The sequence below is a fragment of the Spermophilus citellus genome (assembly GCF_964194105.1).
Source record: "Spermophilus citellus genome assembly, chromosome: 8".
NCBI classification, from domain to species: Eukaryota; Metazoa; Chordata; class Mammalia; order Rodentia; family Sciuridae; genus Spermophilus; species Spermophilus citellus.
Window position 1 is genome coordinate 140955901 of NC_138189.1, and position 21703 is coordinate 140977603.

Here is a 21703-nt window from a genome sequence, read left to right on the forward strand (position 1 = left end):
GTTATATTCTTGGAGGTGAAAAAGATATTCTATTATGAAGTGGAAATGAATATTTGTTACTTCAGCTTTTTTAATTTCATATATTCTGACAAAATACAAATTATTAGCTAAGATAATTAAATAAAATCCTCATCTGCTGTTTAAAAATGTTAGTGACTTTAATCTGGCATTTCAATATTAAAAAAAAAAATTGTGCCTAGTAGTATTCATGTAACACAGAATACTCTGTGCTGAGAGTAAGCAAAATGGAAAAATCAGAAAATTACTTTTTATACAGATAAAGTTTGAGCTTTATTGTCAAATCCTAGGTTTCCCTTTCACCACAAAAGGAAGGCAAACATTAAAGAATTATAAATACAAAGATTAACTTTCCTTAAAACAGAGGTAATTAAAATAAATGTCATAAGGAAGGTGACAGGATTATTAGAGGTGCCATATTGCATATACTGGCTGGTATCATCTCTCTAGGTTAGTAATTTTCAGACATATTAGGCTAATGTGGTTAAAGGAGGTTTGTAGATAAAATATGCACAACAGGGTAGATGTAGCCCAGTCTCCTCCCAGAAGTCCAGGGGCACTTTGCTCTCAGGCCTAAAGACACTGACAGTGCAGTGGACTTCAAAAGGTGAAACCACCTATTTTCCTTGTCAGCAAAGGCTGTCTTGTCATCAAAGGCAGATGGAATTTTAAGAGCAGTCAATACATCCTCCTTCACTGGCCATCTGAAAGGTTGCTTTTAGAAAGTTACCATCTTTTCAAGACTGTGTAAAATTCTAGAAAAAGTTGAGCACAACCAGGTCATCATCAGATCACTACTCGTAAAATATTATCAGTTTTCTTCTCTAATGCAAACCCTTCACAGATGATGAATAACTTGGGAGATAGTTTTAATTAGTATTTTCTTTGAAGGGATACCAAATGAGGAAATTTTAAATTGCTGGAACTATCCAAAAGTATAAATAAAAGATGAATCTTGTGATTTTTTTTGAAAGAGAAAAATCAGATTAGGGCTAGGGTGTGACCCAGTGGTAGAGCATTTGATGTCCAGGACCCTGGGTTCTAACCCCACCATGGCAAACAAAGGAAAAGAATGCGTATGCAGAACAAACTAGTATATCCCGAGGATCAATTAAAAGCACAGTAATTTCAAGTAGATACATATTACTTCTCAGGCAGAGATTAGCAGGCTGAAATTGAAATAATATTGGGTGACGATAATATCGCAAGGGAAGAAATCCATTCTTCATGAAAGGATTTGACGTTTTTCAAAGATTTACACCTAGAAACATATTCTTTATGACCACATATTAATTTACAGCTTATTTGAAATATTTTGTTAAGTTACATTGAAGCTCTTTTTCACAATTAGATTTAAATACACTGTTGGAAATAAAAGAATTAAAAAAATACTTTTACTTTTTAAGCATAGGGAAATAATGTCCTCTACATTAAGGTAATCAAATCCAATGCTCTTGGATTTTTCTGGGGTAGACTTATCAAATTCACAAAGAAAACTCTCCTAGAACTAATGGAATTAGATTACCTTTGAATTCTCACCCCAACTTTGAATAGTCACTAATTCCTTTCTTTGCTCTTTTGGAGTTTGCAAAGGGGTTCACTAAAGCCTGAATTGATATAATTATTGGCTCAGATTGTTAGAGATCTAGGCCAGATGGCTATGGGTGTCTAACGTCCCAGTTGCTTATGGTAGTTTTCCTAGTTTGTCTATAGGGTTTGGAGACCAGCAATTTGAAAGGGCTACAAACTTGTAAAACAGTATTATTCATGGGGGCAGAATGTTCATCAGCGTGACCTAGTACTAAATACATTCATTACAGCCATTTCTATTCTGCACAATTTGCCACACAGCACTGGTTTCAGGAGGGGGAAAAAAAGACAATGGCTTATAAAATGCTTTTGAATGCCTAAAAAGAGGGAGAGTTCACACTGAGACTCCTCTGCTTTCTTTTTTAAAGGAAAGAACCTTCTTAGTGACTTTAGCTGAGCTCTGCTGAGAGTAAGCAAAGTGGAAAAATCAGAAAATTACTTTTTATACAGATATATGTTTCTGGGGGGCAAAATAGAGACTGGGAGAAAATAAATGGAAAAAAAAAGTGACAGTGTGAAACAGCCAATTCGTAAGTGGATGGAGACAGCTGAGGAATCATGCAGCAGGTAGGGAAAAGCAGCAAGAATGGAGCCACAATGATAAACTTAAAAGGAGTTGCAGAGCAGAAAGAACATCATAAATAATCATATTTTCAAATAAGAATACCATATCAGTTTCTGTGACCTGGATAGAGCACAGCCTCCCGTGATATTTCCAGCATTTTGATGCACACAAAATGCAATTTTCAGCTCAGGCATTTTATTTGTCAGTGTAAACAAGCTTTGGGTTCTTAGAAATGCATATCTGAAAAGTATTTTCATAAATAATGCATATATTATAAAAATTTGACTTGTAAACGATTGAGTTCATGTCCCCTCTGTATCATCGTGGAGACTCACCAACACGTATAGATAGGACTTTTTGGTAGAAATTGGCAAGCTACAGCATGATATATCTTTTACCTAAGGTAAATAGGATTTTTTTGAAGTACAGGACAAAGAAATAAAGAATTTTTTCCAGACTTAGGAAAGGAATGACATAAGGTAGAAGTCTATTGTTAATTAGTTCCAAATTCTGAGGTGTTCCTTTAAATCTCGCTAATTAAGAGAAACCAAGAGTGCATGATAGCCCTTTTCTTATCTTCAAAGAATTAAGATGAAAGAAAACAGAAAATGAAACCTCTTTACTTGTTCTGTTCTTTAACACAGAGCCCCAAGAAAACCTGCTGGTGAACAGAGGCAGAGAAAGACCCAAGAATTTGCAGAGGGGGAGGGGAAGGAGGCGGTCAGCGAAGCATAATTAGAAGCAAGTTTTCAAATTTTATTAAATTCCTCCACCAACAAAATGCACTTAGAGGTATTTTAAGTTAAACCAGCACTCAAGGACTATGAAAAGCAAGACGAGTGCATGTTTGTGGCAGAAGAAAGGGCAATTAAGAAAACAAGAACAATTTGGAGTGCCATAGAAATAAAGGCGACCAGAAGTTGATTTAAAGTTTTTCTTCTGTAATTTGTCTCCCCTTTGTCGTGGCACGCTCAGGGAAAGTGAATGCATTGGATTGAAAGGAGGGAGGGAGGGAGGCGGGAAGGGAGGGAAGAGCTCAGAGGAAGGGCGCCCTCCTCCCCGGCCCCCAGCCCCCAGCCTGGTCCCCTCTCCCCGCCGCGCGCCCCCGGCCCCCGCCTTCCTCCTCCTGGGCTCCTCCATCCCTTCCCAGCTCCCACCCTCGGCTCGCGCCCTCCCTCGCTTTGGTGACTCCATCGGCTTTTGATTTGGAAGCAAGCTGATTGGCTGGAAGCGATTCAACACACGCCGGGCAAGAGCTTTGTCTGAGTTGAAGTGAAGTTGTACAGATTTTCGACTGGAGTCAGCAATCGCGGGTGTTTAGTCTGCAGCCGAGCAGAGAAAGGGAGAAAGAACCGCTCCGGGGAGAGACACTGCAGACTGCGCGGGCACCCTGCAATAGATGGATTCCGACTCCACCAGGGGGACAGCGACGCGGAGGTGACACTCTTCTGCCTGGGGAGAGAGAGAGGACAAATGGCCGAGCAAATGCCAGCCTCGGACTCCTTGCCGAAATCTGGAAGTCGTGACACGGTGTGTATGAAACAAAAGTTTGGGAGCTATTAATTGCTGTGCTGGGTTATTAAGAGACGCTTTCAAGTTTCAAGTACCAAATGTCGCTTAGCTTTAAGTTGCCCAAGGAAGTTGAAGGGAATTGCTTGGCCGTTTTAACTTGCTCTGTGAGGGAAACCTCATAAACTGACCAATGCACCAAATGGATACTAAAATGCACTTTACGTTCGCTTTTGCACTCCTGATCATGTCTCTCAACCGCGAGGTCCTGGGCAAGAATCTGAAATACAGGATTTATGAGGAGCAGAGGGTTGGATCAGTAATTGCAAGACTATCAGAGGATGTGGCTGATGTTTTACTGAAGCTACCTAATCCTTCTGCTGTTCGTTTTCGAGCCATGCAGAGGGGGAATTCTCCTCTACTTGTAGTAAATGAGAATACCGGGGAAATCAGCATAGGAGCTACAATCGACCGCGAGCAACTGTGCCAGAAAAACTTGAACTGTTCCATAGAGTTCGATGTGATCACTCTCCCCACAGAGCATCTGCAGCTCTTCCATATTGAAGTCGAAGTGCTGGATATTAATGACAATTCTCCCCAGTTTTCAAGATCTCTCATACCTATTGAGATATCCGAGAGCGCGGCAGTGGGGACTCATATTCCCCTGGACAGTGCATTTGATCCAGATGTTGGAGAAAATGCCCTCCACACCTACTCCCTCTCTGCCAATGATTTTTTTAGCATCGAGGTTCGGACCAGGACTGATGGTGCCAAGTATGCAGAACTCATAGTGGTCAGAGAGCTGGATCGGGAGCTGAAGTCCAGCTACGAGCTCCAGCTCACTGCCTCAGACATGGGAGTGCCTCAGAGGTCTGGCTCCTCCATACTGAAAATAAGCATTTCGGACTCCAATGACAACAGCCCTGCTTTTGAGCAGCAGTCTTATGTAATACAACTCTTAGAAAACTCCCCGGTGGGCACTTTGCTCCTGGATCTGAATGCCACTGATCCAGATGAGGGCGCTAATGGGAAAATTGTCTATTCTTTCAGCAGTCATGTGTCTCCCAAAATTATAGAGACTTTCAAAATTGATTCAGAAAGAGGACATTTAACTCTTTTCAAGCAAGTGGATTATGAAATCACCAAATCCTATGAGATCGATGTCCAGGCTCAAGATCTGGGTCCAAATTCAATCCCAGCTCATTGCAAAATTATAATTAAGGTTGTAGATGTTAATGACAATAAACCTGAAATTAACCTAAACCTCATGTCACCTGGCAAAGAAGAAATATCTTATATTTTCGAAGGGGATCCTATTGAAACATTTGTTGCTTTGGTCAGGGTTCAAGACAAAGATTCTGGGCTGAATGGAGAAGTAGTTTGTAAGCTTCATGGACATGGTCACTTTAAACTTCAAAAGACTTATGAAAACAATTATTTAATCTTGACCAATGCCACTCTGGATAGAGAAAAGAGATCTGAATATAGTTTGACTGTAATCGCTGAGGATAAAGGAACACCTAGTCTCTCTACAGTCAAACATTTTACTGTTCAAATCAATGATATAAATGACAATCCACCACACTTCCAGAGAAGCCGATATGAATTTGTAATCTCGGAGAATAACTCGCCAGGGGCATTTATCACCACTGTTACAGCCACAGATCCTGATCTTGGAGAAAATGGGCAAGTGACATATACCATTTTGGAGAGCTTTATCCTGGGAAGTTCCATAACTACATATGTAACCATTGACCCATCCAATGGAGCTATTTATGCGCTCAGAATCTTTGATCATGAAGAAGTGAGTCAGATCACTTTTGTGGTGGAAGCGAGAGACGGAGGGAGCCCGAAGCAACTTGTAAGCAATACCACTGTTGTGCTCACCATCATTGACGAAAATGACAATGTTCCTGTGGTGATAGGGCCTGCACTGCACAATAATACTGCAGAGATCTCCATCCCCAAAGGAGCTGAAAGTGGCTTTCATGTCACCAGAATAAGGGCCATTGACAGGGACTCTGGTGTCAATGCTGAGCTCAGCTGCTCCATAGTAGCAGGTAATGAGGAGGGTATCTTCGTAATTGATCCACGATCATGTGACATCCACACCAATGTGAGCATGGAATCTGTTCCCCACACAGAATGGGAGCTCTCAGTCATCATCCAGGACAAAGGCAATCCTCAGCTGCATACCAAAGTCCTTCTGAAGTGCATGATCTTTGAATATGCAGAATCAGTGACAAGTACAGCCATGACCTCAGTCAGCCAGGCATCCTTGGATGTCTCCATGATTATAATTATTTCCTTAGGAGCAATTTGTGCAGTGCTGTTGGTTATTATGGTGCTATTTGCAACTAGGTGTAACCGAGAAAAGAAAGACACTAGATCCTACAACTGCAGAGTAGCAGAATCAACTTACCAGCATCACCCTAAAAGACCATCCAGGCAGATTCACAAGGGGGACATCACATTGGTGCCTACCATAAATGGCACTCTTCCCATCAGATCCCATCACAGATCATCCCCATCTTCATCACCTACCTTAGAAAGAGGGCAGATGGGCAGCCGCCAGAGTCACAACAGTCACCAGTCACTCAACAGTTTGGTGACAATCTCATCGAACCATGTGCCGGAGAATTTCTCATTAGAACTCACCCACGCCACTCCTGCTGTTGAGGTAAGATCATATACTGCATAGATTCACTGATAATGTCAGGTGTTAATATTCAGAAGTTGTATATGTATCAGTTCTTAAATGTCTTCATTAATGAGTAACAATATGCAAATTAAGCAGGATTCAAGCTACATGTGTACATGTAGCAAGTACACACATCTTAGCATACTGCTTTCAGTTTTTCATAAATAATTTATTTGCATGTAATATGTATGATATTGAAAAGTAAGCCCGAAGCACACAAGGAAATATCTAAATATAGACACTCACTTTCCAGGTCAAGAAGCAGCACAGCCAAAAGTTAAAGGGTATTGTTATAGTCTCTACTGGGAAAAAAAAAAAAAAAAGCCTCCAGAACCCCATCTCAGTGAATGTTGTTTTATTTATCCAACTTTGTAAATATTTTGGATATCTAGATATTTTAAAATGCATTTTACAGCATTTTTTTTAGATATGTTTTGCAACTGACCATGTTGAACTATAAAGGAAATCAATCAGTTATTTAAAAGGGAGTCTTTTAAAAAGTCAATTGTATTATTAGATCACCCAACTCTCCCTGGGATGGAATTCAGTTATATTTGGTGACTAGCTGCCCAGCCTGCCACAATCCAACATATGCAAATCTTTAAAATGGATATAACATGTTCCATTACTTTGTATGAAATAACAAGCAACTGTTTTTCTTTGCTTAAAGCCTGTGAGTACTTGGAGGATTTTTTTTTCCAGGAATCAGTTCTGTCTATTTGGTTTCCAGCAGGTCTCCCAGCTTCTTTCCATGCTTCACCAAGGGCAATATCAGCCAAGGCCAAGTTTTCGAGGAAACAAATACTCCAGGAGTTATAGGTATGCATTATCCTTGTGTTCCCTGTTATGTCTCAGATAACATAAATGCTGAAGTGTAAAAACCATATTTTCTATGATTGATGTTTCTAGATATGCCCTTCAAGACATGGACAAATTTAGCTTGAAAGACAGTGGTCGTGGTGACAGTGAAGCAGGAGACAGTGATTATGATTTGGGGCGAGATTCTCCAATAGACAGGCTACTGGGTGAGGGATTCAGTGACCTGTTTCTCACAGATGGAAGAATTCCAGCAGGTAAGAGAGTAATGACAGATAACACTTTATTTCTAGGTCTACTCTAACACCACTAAAATGAACATTCCTCCAGTGCTTCTATTTCCTATTTATTTGTCCTTTGCACTAAGATATCTGTGTCTGGATACTATTAGCACAACGAACAGAATTGAAACACTTTTAAATTATTTTCTTAAAATTCATAGTAAGCAGTTGGGAGAGAAGGAGTGAGAATGTGGACTTAATAAGACAAGAAAGAAGGGATGTGAAGGGAAGAATAGAAAACCAAACCACTTCCCCCCTCTTTCTACCCCAACTAGTGAGCCTTAGGACACTCTTGAGCAACTCTGTATAAAATTACTGGGTGGTTGTTTTTATTCAGTCTGTTTTGGTGCATGGTGGTGAACTGAACTGTAATTTGAAAGATGCATTTCCTGTGATGGAAACCAACTCACAAAATCAGAGACTAAAATACACTGGAAAGGGTACACTTTAAGCACTAAAAATAAGAGAAAGAAAAGGTGGTGAGCATAGAATATGTCTTGCTACCTTTCATTGTACATCTATACCGTGATGTCTCAGAACAGGGAGCCAGGGGGAACTATACAAGCACTCAGCTGGATGGTGGAGAGTCTGCTAAGTTTTGAACCCATTTTCCTTAGTTTCCCTTCTCTCTAATTGTACAGGAGAAACTAAACCAACTGGGTAAATGCTGACTGCCTCATTGTAGCAATTCTATTCCTAAAGGCTACAATGTTAGATCAACTTACAGGAACACAGAAGTGTTCTTTTGGCTACTTACATTCTTAACTTCTTTGAAGGTGGAGCAAATGACTGCCATTTGACAAAGGAAAGAAAGATAGAACAGCATTCTATTGCTCATCTTGGTTCTAACATTTCCAAATACAGATAAATAAGGGAGTGTAGAAAATGAACACAGCTGTTACAAGTTGTAGAAGTCATGGTGGCAGGACTCCAGAGCAGCAGTGGCAGCAGGAATGGTTACCAACCATGCCCCAGGGTGACTCTGGGCCAGGCTCAGCACTCTGGGCCCACTGGAGTTCTTTACCTGCATTGTCTGCTTTGACACTGGATTTTAGTGGTGGTGGCTACAGGATGTTCATATCTTTTTATTTTTTTCCCCCAGATTTGAAAACCAAAGCTTATAGAGGTTAGAAAATGGATCCCATATCAGGCATTTTGTACATGGTAGATGGGAGATTTGAACCAATCTCCACCTTTCTAAACACTACTTTAGCATATATATAAAGTAACAGGTTTCCCCCTTAATAAATTGAATGGCCTATTTGTTTTTATAGGAGGACTTACTAGCCTCCCTATTACCATTAAATGTTGCTTATTTCTGTTGTTCAGCAATGAGTGGGACATCTCTGGAAGGATGAATGTGCAGAAAGAGCTGTGATGTACAATGCATCTTGTATTTGCCCAATTATCCATTTTTTTTTTAAATTAATAGACCCTAGAGACCACTTTTAAGGGAAATCTCTGACTATGTATGACCCAAGACACCTTACTCAAAAACAATCAGTTTTATTATTCTTATTTGGGTAATGAAGAAACTGACTGAGTTTCCATGACTCTGTGCTACTGTGATTCTCATAGAACCCCACCCTTGAAAAACATAATGTTATATTATCTATAAAAAAATGCAAAAAAAAAAAAAAACAACGCAATGGGCATGATATCAATCTTGTATTATATATTAAAATTTGTATGAAGTTATTCATTAAAATATAGATTATTTTTTTCATCAGAGTAAAATGGAGAATAAACTGCCCTTAAATAAATAACCTTGCCATTTGAGGCACTAAATTATGCTAGTGACTTTATAAATTCTAGAATTATATAATTTTAATGGCTAATCATAAGTATATTTTTTATTTTCTATTTTTTAGAATTAATTAATTTATTTTTGGTGCTGGAGATTGAACCCAGAGCCTTGTGCATGTTAAGCCCATGCTCTACCACTTAGCTACACCTCCAACCCATATATATATATATATATATATATATATATATATATATATATTTCTTTTTTTAATTTTATTAAGAGGTGAAGACTCCTCTTTGTTAATTCCCATGTTTTCAAATTTACCACCTCTCTAATATATTTATAGCAGGAGAGTTATGTACCAATTGAATAATAACAATAAATGTTAAGGAATTAAAACATTGGACAATAGACCAGGACTCTAGGAAAACTGTGTGTTTCTTGTTCAGTGAGTAACTTTGAGCTCCATCCTTGTCACATTTCTTTTCAAAATGAGGAGGGGTCACTACAAATCACTCCACTGAGTTGTAGACAACCCTTTGCCAAACATTCCATGTTTGTACAATCACAAAATTCAGGGATATAATGAGAACTCTTTTGCTGGTGCCTGATGTTGTATTATAGAAGTTATATTATAAAAGAAACATTTTCACCTCACTAGCTAGCTACCTGCCTCTGCATGGTGCATGGTCTTAGCTCTTCTGGAGGCACAGAGCTCCAGGAAGTTACCCAAGGTCCATCTAGGGAGTGTATTCATGTTTGGCCAGCATAGATGGCAATGTGAATATTGAGAACCTTTAGATGGTTTGCCTTAATTGGGTGAATCATTCTGATTATTATTTAATCCTAGCAATTTCCACAGGCACATTAAGGTACAGAACTTATCCTTTGTAAATGTAAATTCCCAGGAAATATTCTAAGTAGAGAAAAATGTAAGTCCACATCTGAATGTCATTAGCAGAGTTCAGGACTGTTTTCTCTAAAGCATGTATGTTTTTAGGATTTAAGTATCTTATTCCAACTGTTCTTCTGCATTAGCCTGTGAACAAATATAGATTATGTTGTGCTGCATTGCTTGCCAAAAGGGAGGGTCATTTCTGGTCACTCATTCTTTTAATTCCCACACAAATACACTACACTCTGAGCAGTCAAGTCAGCTTGCATTTTTGTCTTTTGGCTTGTGTTTTGTCAACTATTTTCTTTCTTATTCATTCAACTTTGAACCATAATATCAAGCATATGTCTACAAAATCTCCCTTTTCCCAATGTATTTTGCTCTACCAGGATGATTTGTAATAGCTTTTGATTTTTTTTTTTTTGATACTCCTTCTTCATTGAGTCTAATCTACTTTTTATCATCAGTCATCTGTGAGTACTCATTCTAAGCATTCTTTCTCATTTTTCTCTGTTCTCCTGGTAGATGTCCAAGCTCTGTTCTGGCCTTTCTTCCACGGCGAGCTTATTATATATGAGCTAATATTCCTCTCTAGTGGCTCCTCCCCTAGTCAAATCTGTATTTCATACAGCTTAAGGAACATTTTCAGAGCATTTTAATTCACATGTTTTTTTTTTTCCTTTTTTGGCTTGAAATTAATACCTGATTCTTGTTGCTCAGCAACACTGAACAAAACTAGCTTGGTATTTGAAGGTCAGTGAAATTCACTCTTAGCTTCGCAACTCTCAATTCTGCCGTATCTGTACCTTTTGCAATAGATGAAGGCACCCCTTCCCATGCTACCCTGATCCTTTGTTCATTTTGCCCTGCCTTCATGAAAACCTGATTTTTCCTCACTTTGACACTGTATATGCTTTTCATTTCTCAAAGTTTATTTCAAGCTGCTCTTTCTTAATGACACCGACCTCCACCTCTACTCTTCCCTCTTTCTTGGCATTTCCTCAGCATCATCTATTTTGATACATCAGGCTTTTATGACCTCATTTATTACCCTTGACTCAGAACTAGATCTTAAGCCTTTTGAGGACAGGGTGCTTTTTATGTGTTGTGGGCTCTTAGTAGATAAATGACTGGTCACCCTGTGACTGATGGCTTGTTAGAAGCTTGGCTTTTTTTTTTTTGCCCCTTACATTCTATGTTCTGCCTTCTGCCCCACCTTTACAATAAGACACACAGTAACAAAATATAGATTCATGTGATGGTAAGTCTCCTTTTCCACCATTCCCTCCATCTCCCAAGGAAAATTAACTACCTGGTGAGTTTTCAAGGAGTAACAGAACAAATAGACACTTGCCAGTGAATCCTGATCCGTGGGGTGTAGGATGGGACCTTGGCAGCTGAGTTACATCTACACTGAGAATATTTTCCAACAGTTGAGTCTCCAGGGAGAAGGCAGAGAATATCAATGAAATTGCAAGAAACGCTGTCTTCTGTACCAATTCTCCTCCTCCTCCTTCTCTCTTCCTCTCTTATTGTTTTTGCTATCTTTCTGTTAGTCATTCTTCATCATTTTTCTTATTAATTTTCATTTTGAAGCCGATTTATTTATAACTAAAGTCCCATTTACTTATTGTGGTGGAGCTGTAAATAGCATTCATTGTTTAAAGATAATTCCAGTGGTCAAAATAATTTGAGTGTGAACTGTCAGATTGTTTTAATGCCCCATTTTTTTAAAAAAATATTTTATTGCTGTCTACACATTCATTGTATTCAGATATCTAGGAAACTTGATCATGTTCAGGATTCTTAGAAGCTTATATAATTCTCCCCCCACTCCATCATTAAACTTTAAAACAAAACAAAGCCAATCAGCTATCAAGGGAGTCCTTCCCAAGCCTAAAGCCACAGAGTTTAAGGCCAGAAAAAAACAACTGAAGAGGTGTCAGCAGGTCTGGCCTCCTTCCTTTTGACAGGATGTGAGTAAGACAGTGGGTACAGGTTCCATTTCCATTTTCAGAAACCCAAGGAATTAAGGAGAAAAAAAAATCATTACTACTATACTAGTCATTTCACTGATGAGAAAACCTCACTGCTATGTAAGTTTTTCCAGTTACTTTCAACTTGCTTTGCTGTTGTCCACATCAAATCATCATGTGGTACATATTTTCAAGTAGGAATGTAGGAAGTCAAGACATCTAAGTCTGCTTTGATTCTTCAGTCACCCTTGCTTATTTGAATTTAATTGGTCTAAATAGCAAAGTAACATAAATGATAACCCATGTGTGTCCTCTTGCACCCCCACCTTGATTCACATGCTGTTTGTATTCACACTTCTCTGCATTTCCCCACACTGCAACATATTTCTGTTGTATTTCCACCCTTCAAAGCAGTCCAGCTATTTCCCTCACAGTACTTGCTCTCATTTTTGTTCCTCAAATTTTCCCCCTTTCCATGAAGGTTTGAGGTCCAGAGGGAGTTTAAGAACAGAGCTATCTCAAAGTTTTCAGGATTGAAGAAGAGTGTTTCCTATACCTTTAAATGAAGACAATTATTTTTCTTTTCCTGAAACTCAACATCAGTTTCTTCACTTTTCATCAGACAAAACATAGTGAAAGTGTATTCTAGGCAGATGATTCACCAGGTGGTGGGGATACCACAGCCAGCACAGTAGATGACTCTCTCCCCTGCCAAGGGGCCTGTCATCCCTCAAAAGCCATCCCTATTGCAGTAGTTGCGAGGAAGGGAAATCTTTCTTAAGTAGCTAAATCTATAAACATGGCTCTGAATATCTGCATATGGCTAATGTCAATCCAATATTTTTTTTTCAAATTTAAGGGAGTCATTTAGCATTGTCCAAAATTCTGTTCTTTGGTCTAATTTGAAATCATGATTCTGCTTAAGACCTCGCTTCTGAAATAAATGGGTGGTTCCTGGAGTATAATTTCCATCATTGCATTTCCTGTCTTTCATGTGGGTCAGTTTTTGTATTTGCCTAATGTGGAGGTCTTTCCTCCTCTTTGTCTGCTTTTCTCCTGTGTTTTATTTGCACTGAGTATGGCCACTCACATTTCACTAGGGCATCGGGATGTCTACAAGAACTGAGTAATGGATTTTCCATCTTCTTTGACTTTTGGTGACTTTTCCATGCATTTGACTATTAGTGTACTTTGGAGCTTTAAATGAAAACTTTGTAACAGGATAACTGCAGATGACAAATAAGTTAAGGATACTTCTCACTGCTACTTTAAGTAATCAATCAATCAATAAATTATATAATGTTTGAGAGAAATTAACAAGGATAAGTACCTGATAGCCAATCATATTTTCAGTGACTCCATAAAGACTAAAACAGGTCAGATAAACCTCAACATCAAGAAAGTCACCACTGAAGGAGATCATCTGGCCGTATTCTAAAGTTATGGATTTCACCTTCCAAAAGCTGTCTTTTTAGAATTGTGTCCAGCTTTTTGTTCATTACCCATATCTTAGAGGTTTTCCAGTCATTTTCATGTATAAATTATCCATTCGCTGCTTCTCATTATTTAAGTAGAGGATATTCCTGCAAAGCACGAATTTCCTCATTCAATAAATGAGAAAAAAGTACACCAGCAGATATGACTTATGGAGGTCTATAAAAATTGTATTCAGATTAAAACCACTATTGTGGTCCAGCTAATGTATCCCAGAGCAGGTTAGCATCATGGTGGCAGTTTAAACCTCTCTCCTTGTATCTAATTAAAAAATATATATATTCATTGCATGTTCCCCCCGTTTTGAGGCATGCTACCTATAATAACGAACCCTCAATGCTTTTCCTTGAGTGCAGCTATGAGGCTGTGCACAGAGGAGTGCAGAGTCCTGGGCCACTCTGACCAGTGCTGGATGCCCCCGCTGCCCTCGCCTTCCTCGGACTACAGGAGCAACATGTTCATTCCCGGGGAGGAGTTCCCGTCGCAGCCCCAGCAGCAGCATGCCCATCAGAGCCTTGAGGACGACCCCCAGGCTGCAGAAGCCGGTGAGAAGAAGAAGAGTTTCTCCACCTTCGGGAAGGACTCCCCAGCCGACGAGGACCCCGGGGACACCAGCACGTCCTCCCTGCTCTCGGAAATGAGCAGCGTGTTCCAGCGCCTCTTGCCCCCTTCCCTGGACACCTACCCCGAGTGCAGCGAGGTGGATCGGTCCAACTCCCTGGAGCGTCGGAAGGGACCAGCGCCCACAAAAACCGTGGGTTACCCACCAGGGGTGGCGACCTGGGCAGCCAGTACCCACTTCCAAAATCCCACCAACAACCCTGCACTGGGAACCCACTCGAGCGTGCAGCCTTCTTCCAAGTGGCTGCCAGCCATGGAGGAGATCCCTGAGAATTACGAAGAAGATGATTTTGACAATGTGCTCAACCACCTGAATGATGGGAAGCACGAACTCATGGATGCCAGTGAGCTGGTGGCTGAGATCAACAAACTGCTCCAAGACGTGCGCCAGAGCTAGGAGATTTTAGCCAAGCTTTTTGCTTTCCATAGGTATATGGAAAATGGGGGACAGGAAAAGCCCTGAAAGAACTGGCGTTGCCAAATAGTTGCATTTATCATAAATGTGTCTGTGTATATTGAATATTAAATACTGTATTTTCGTATGTACACAATGCAAGTGTGATTATTTTAATCTGTATTTTAAAAATACATTTGTACCTTATATTTATGTGTAATTTAACAAACAAATTTTATTTTTTTACTCCCATGACAAACATGTCTTTCCTAATCATATAGAAACTAGCCACTGTTTCAATCTGATGTACTATTCAACCACAAAGTGTAAAGGTACTGCTTAGATTAGTTGAGCTGGGGTGGATTATTATGCCCTATGGACAACCCCATTAATGCATTGCGTAATTCTTAGTTCCATTAAGCTCTCCATCTTTTTTTTTTCCCCCCATGCTTTAAAATATTAAGCATTAGTAAAAAATGTTAAGCTATTTTATTATTATTATTTTCACTGCTCTCTGGTAGCTCCTATGGTTCAACTCTCACAGCTAAATTGAAAAGGGAAGTGAAATTTTTATTTGAGGACTAAAAAGCATCTGAAGAATATTTATGAGATGACTATTTCAAATAAATTTTTTAGACAATGATGTAAGCAGGAATAAAGTCAGTTATTTTTTTTTCTGACTCCCAGGCCCATGCAGGATGTCACACTGGCTGGGTCTTAAGAGTATTGTAGTGAATTTATAATTAAGGCAAAAAGTGGATTTCATTCCATCCTTGTAATACGAGATGCCATTGAAGGAAATAGAATTTGTTCTTTAAATGGGTAACAGTATGCATTTGAACAGTGCCAAGTATTAATGGACAAAGTCATGCCAGTGTCCCTCCTAGTGTAGTAAATATAATTGATTTATTTTGAAACCATCTATTTGAATCTTTCCTTCCTCTCACAATACTTGAATGTTTTTATCCTTTGCAATGTTATTGTTTGCTACAACTATTCACTTTTAGCTTTTTCTCCAGTGCATGACTTCATATTTTGTTATATTTTTAGTACATGAACATTTATAAAAATCACATTTTTGTTATGGCAATTTTGTTCTATTTGCTGTGTGACAAATTAGAAGTTCTTTATTTATTGTGCTGTTATCTCTCTGTGTGGAATGCCTTGCTAAGAGCGATCCTTATTATGACTATTATCATTTATGATCAAGCATCTATTAATGTTATTTCTCTTAGTACACTATCTTGATTGTATTCTCCAGAAGATTTTACTGTCAGTGAAAATAAAAGGAAAATTAAAGTAAAGCTAAGGAGCTGTCCATAATCAGTGTCCTGTTCCTATACATGTGTTGGAAAGGTTTGCCTGCACCTCACCTTCTTGAGAAGGTAACTCAGTGCTGGCTTCCAAATAATAGAGAGGGGACTTCCAACTGCCCTGGCAAACAAGAACCCAATGGAAATGAACCTGACATCTGTCATGGGAATGGAATTAGTTGATCAGATTTTAACTAGTTTACGTAAAAGTATTTGGAATGCAAAGGTTAAAAAAATGGGAAATAACAGTTGAAATATTATTCAAATCACACACACACACACACACACACACACACAATGCTGTATCAGAACATTTTGTATTAAGTTGTAGAAGAAAAAAAGGTATCCTCAATATTTTTTCCAACAGGCTAAAATATCCTTCCTAGCTTATCTGAGGAGAATTAAAATACTAGGGAAAGTTAAGTAACCTAAAAGTGGCTAAAACTAAGATATTTGAATTCTCAAATGAGTACCACATTAAGTAGAATGTATTATCTCTTTCAGAAGGCACATTTGCCTTCATTGGAGGGATTGCAATTACAAGTGAAATTTCAGTTTATTTTTCAGTAGATTACACACACAAATGCTAACCACATTTAAATACATTTTGCCTTTCAACTTCACTTCCTTTCTTTTTTTTTATTGGTTGTTCACAACATTACAAAGCTCTTGACATATCATATTTCATACATTAGAATCAAGTGGGTTATGAACTCCCATTTTTACCCCAAATACAGATTGCAGAATCACATCGGTTACACATCACATTTTTACATACTGCCATATTAGTGACTGTTGTATTCTGCTACCTTTCCTATCCTCTACTATCCCCCCTCCCCTCCCCTCCCATCTTCTCTCTCTACCCCATCTACTGTAATTCATTTCCCTCCATGTTTGTTATCCCATTCCCCTCATAACCTCTTATATGTAATTTTGTATAACAATGAGGCTCTCCCTCCATTTCCATGTGATTTCCCTTTTTTTCTCCCTTTCCCTCCCACCTCATGTCTCTGTTTAATGTTAATCTTTTCTTCCTGCTCTTCCTCCCTGTTCTGTTCTTAGTTGCTCTCATTATATCAAAGAAGACATTTGGTATTTGTTTTTTAGGGATTGGCTAGCTTCACTAAGCATAATCTGCTCTAGTGCCATCCATTTCCCTGCAAATTCCGTGATTTTGTCATTTTTTAGTGCTGCGTAATACTCCATGGTGTATAAATGCCACATTTTTTTATCCATTCATCTATTGAAGGGCATCTGGGTTGATTCCACAGTCTAGCAATTGTGAATTGTGCTGCTATGAACATTGATGTGGCAGTATCCCTGTAGTGTGCAGAGAAGCCTGGCCCAGTTCCCACCTACTGGAAGAGAAGTTAATTGAGCTCACTTCCTTTCAATACATATTATCACGAAGGGAAAGTCTTTTATAACCTCACTGTTCTTAATTTAAAGCATCAATAGTAATTGAGGAAACAAAGCTGGAAATAGATATTTTGAATATGTGAAGTAAATAAAATGCAGTATTATATTCCACAAAAAAATTCTTTGTCTATTGTTCTTATACCATTTCATGCCACCAACTCCTTGCTTCTCCAGGCTTTTCCTTTTATTATTTTATTATTGCTTCTCCTGTTCACCATTTAGGGAAATATTAGTGCAGGATTTTAGCTTTATTCATATTCCTTTTACTAGTTACACACACACACACACACACACACACACACACTTGTTGTATACCAGGGACTGAACCAGAGGTGCTCAACCACTGAGCCACATCCCTAGCCATTTTTATTTATTTATTTTTAAAATTTTGAGTCAGAGTCTTGCTAAGTTGCTCAGGGACTTGCTAAATTGCTGAGACTTACTTGCAACTCGGGATCCTCCTGCTTTGATCTCACAAATTGCTGGGATTACAGGCATGCAAGACACTATTAGTAATATTTTAGCAAAAGCTGGGATGTCCGAATGTACCATAGCAGTTGAACCTCTCAGCGAGTTTATGTCTCCTCTTTTTTGATGTCACACCTGTCTTCAGATTGAAACAAACAAAAAAGCATTTGAAGATTCCTTTCTCCATTCATTATTCCTTAATCCCTATGACCACACTGAATTCCTTTAAATATTCTTCGATGATAACCATCTATTAAAGGAATTATCTTCCATAATGTAATTCAACATTACATCTGTTGCTTACAAATCCTCTTTTAAAATGTTTATTTATTGAATGATTAGAATTAGCTTTCTTCAAACTATTACAAGTTATTAACATTATTATTCACTTATCATTCATTTCTTTCTAGTATTAAAAAGGCAAGGCTTAAATTTTATTAGTCATTGAAATTCTTCTCCTTTCATGTGTATATCAAATTTACCCTTTATTTTTGGGTAATTATTAAGACAAAATCTGGGTGAGTGGTCATATTGGAGGCACTGATGCAGTCACATTTATGAAAATCACCTTGGTGTCCTTCTTTAGTACTAATGCCCTAAAATACTCAAAGCTGAGTTTTATTATTGACAGGTTGCAATTCAAAGAGGCCCCCAATGTCAAACAATCATTCAGTGAATTATTTTCATGGGAGAAAAGTGTATGGCCACTTTTAATCTCATGTAATCTCATATTTGGGAATTAATTTATTTTTTATATAATGTCCCTTTGTGTTTCATAATTTTGTATAGCCTTTCAAAAAACAATTCAGGACTGTTGAAAATGTGTTTATATTTCCATTCCAATTCAGGATATTTTGATAATGTATTATCACAACATTGATGATTAAGGAGAGTGAACTCTGAGTAAGCAATAAATAAAATTAAAATCAAATTATGTGAAATCTTAAAAATTTATGACAAATTTCAAAAAAAAATTGAAAAGTGTGGGCATTTCAAAAGAGCTAACATTTTTAAATTATTAAGAATAATTTCAGGTTGAACTCACAAAACAAAGCTTTCCTTAGGTTTGGAAGCTGCCTTATGATGTGAAAGTGTAAGATACCAAGAAAATCATAATCATTTACAATGCTTTAGGATGTCTCTAACTGTGATTGATAGAAATAATTATATGTGCTTACATAAGTTAAGGTTTTAATTTGATATATTAGGCAATATTTGGGTCACTGAAGAATCACTTAGTTCAGCTAGATACCTAGAATAATTTTTTTTCTGAAATAACTGAATATCTATAACATTAAACTGTGATTAAAAACTTTATTGCCTACAATGTGTTTCATTTTTCTGTGTAACTGGAGTCATAGTCAAGTATATATACTCTTAATACTAGAACAAAGACAGATTGCTAATAATCTAAACAACAATAACAAAAAAATACTGCAGAGACATTATATAACAGATTCGAAAGTTGTTGTTTATATTCCTCATTAATTTATTATATTTTTATTATATGCTTTCTTATATGGCTTGAGGAGCTGTAAAAAGAATTTATAAGGAGCTAGCATCACAAAAATTGCTACCAAAATTTACATACTTTCTGACTTTTAAAATTGCAATAACACATTCTACTTTGGCATTTTAAAATAATAGTTTCTATTTCCTTTTATGACTTCTAAAGATGCTCTTAATTCTTGCTGTTTTCTCAGACTTTATCTCTTTAATTTATTTTTTTAATGGTACTCATCCTTGATAATTTATTCTACTGTCCCCATTTATAGCACCCCTTTTCAAATTCTCACATGTATACAGTTTCTCCTATAATCACCTAGATTTTTTATCAACTCCCCTGGTGTCTTTTCTTTATTACTGACATAATAGGGGTCATATTTTTGATAAAGCTATTACTTTTCATTCTGAATAAAGCTTGCTTTTCTGATCTTCCAATTCATTAATTTAATAGACAGGTAAGTTTATACAATCAAGAACAAAGGGGTCATTTTTTTCTTTGTCTTAAATTTTAAATTAAATATTTTAAATATGTAAAAACACCAGTATAGAAAACATTGTTTATGTAGGGAGGGAAACTTTTTTGTTGTTGTTTTTTTCTAAATATAAACCACTTTTCTATATGTATGAAGGGTTGGGCTGGAAAAGGTAAGCTTGGAATTTGACTATAAGGTGAAGTTAAGTTCAGGCATAAAAATAGAATATTAAGTAAGGAAGGCCCCTTGCCACACGAAAAAAAAAAATTATATATATAGCTGATGGTTGGGAATATAAAGTCTGGGAGATGAATAAATTGAGGAGGGAAAAATATCAGATGTTTGTGTCTTCTTTATTCCCACTGCCAATGATCTTTCAAGAAGTTATAGGACAAAGGTTGGAATCATGGTACCCCTTCCCTGGACCTCCTTACAGGGGCCCAGGGTGAGGAGGTAGTGTTGAGGTACTTGTATTTTTGGAAAGCAGGTCACCTTTCAGTGCTTTTGGATGGTTGGATAGCCTATGTCTAAATGGGGGAGGGGGTCGATAGTATAAACCCTACTACAATTCAGAGTGCTTTTATCTAAATGAGGGCAGGCTTTCTAAAAGCTCCAGGTACATTCTTGTTTTATTAAAAGGTACATTCTGCAGCTTAAAATAGCGAACCACAAGGTATTCCTGGCAGAAACAGCACAGAACTTTCTTATGGAAGAGGACCCTTGTGTTAGTGTTTTAGGTTCTAAATTATCTACACAACTTCCAGTAAATGGTGTTAAATGTGAAGAAATAAATCTCGAAATACACAGCTCAGAATGTGTTATGAATTCTAACTAGAGAAGTGTTTTGCCAGTTGCTACCTTGAGATTTGAATCTCTCCTGTAAACTTGTCCTGGAAGCTCTCTGTTTTAGTTAGCTTTAGAATATCCGTGACCAAAATACCCTACCAGAAGAACTGAGAGGAGGGAACGTTTATTTGGGGATCACAGTTTTGGAGGTCTCAGTCCACAGATGGCTGACTCCATTGCTCTGGGCCTTAGGTGAGGCCAAACATCAAGGGAGAAGGGCATGTTGGTAAAAGCAGCTCAGCTCATAGCAGGTCAGAAAGCAGAGGAAAAAGGAGGCCATAGGGAAGAAGACCTCTCCAGTGACCTTCCTCCACCAGCCATACCCCACCTGCCTATAGTTACCACCCAGTCACTCCATTCAAACTAGAATGGGATGATCCGGTTACAGTTCTTATCATGTAAGCATTTTACCTCTGAATTTTCCTGCACTGATACAGGAGATTTGGGGGGACACTTTATATCCAAACCATAACACTGTCAGAGTGGGCTTTTCCAGCTTCCTCTGCAGACCCATGGTGATTGCCAAGAGGGTTGGGGGACAAATACACAAGGGGGGGGGCACAAGGGGTGATGAGTCAGAGTCTGTTGCTAAAGGAGACAGCTTTTAGCACGTGTCCCACATCCTTCCCTTTGTTCCCCTCATACTCTGTCCTCACCTTCCCCTCGGCTGGAATCTAAATAGAGGGTCAACCCATAATCATGCCTCTTCTCAACACATAATCGCTGCACTTACTTGGTGTCAGATTCTGTGCTTGGTGTTTGGGAGACACTGTTGAGCAAATCAGACCAAAGAAATGATGAGGAGCAAGCCAAGAGCACCAGGCTGTAAGCGTTAGGGCAGAATGGACCACACTCACCTGAAGGAGGAGACTCTCCAGCCAGAGCAATGAGCAGGAGGATTAGGGACAAGGCCAGAGGCCCTGATTTGCTTACCAATGCACCCTCAGGCCCCCAAAGAGACCCTGTCCCTTTATTCATTGTTAAAGATATGAATGTTTTCATGATACTTCTTATAGGTAAAAGGCTGAAAAACTACTGCATTATTATCATTAAAACTAGTTGTTTCCTAGT

The 21703-nt window shown here is 38.2% G+C and overlaps 1 protein-coding gene across 2 annotated transcripts; it reads left to right on the forward strand.

Annotated features, from left to right (window-relative positions):
• Positions 1-3470: 3470 nt before the first annotated feature.
• PCDH18 (protocadherin 18) lies at positions 3471-16311 on the forward strand. Of its 2 annotated transcripts, none has more exons than XM_081304468.1 (4): positions 3471-6362; positions 7114-7202; positions 7293-7456; positions 13949-16311. In XM_081304468.1, the coding sequence occupies exons 1-4, from the start codon at positions 3876-3878 to the stop codon at positions 14608-14610; spliced, it is 3402 nt and encodes a 1133-aa protein (XP_081160594.1). In that variant the 5' UTR covers positions 3471-3875; the 3' UTR covers positions 14611-16311. The 2 variants fall into 2 exon arrangements, with proteins under 2 accessions (XP_081160594.1, XP_081160595.1); XM_081304469.1 differs by having other exon boundaries at positions 7117-7202; positions 13949-16310.
• Positions 16312-21703: the final 5392 nt, after the last annotated feature.

Bases quoted from the DNA above. Each gene is read 5' to 3' on its own strand.
- PCDH18 (XM_081304468.1), top strand. From the start codon at position 3,876: ATGCACCAAATGGATACTAAAATGCACTTTACGTTCGCTTTTGCACTC. The intron at 6,363-7,113 runs GTAAGATCATAT...TTTGGTTTCCAG, and splicing joins ACGCCACTCCTGCTGTTGAG to CAGGTCTCCCAGCTTCTTTC. The intron at 7,203-7,292 runs GTATGCATTATC...TGATGTTTCTAG, and splicing joins AAATACTCCAGGAGTTATAG to ATATGCCCTTCAAGACATGG.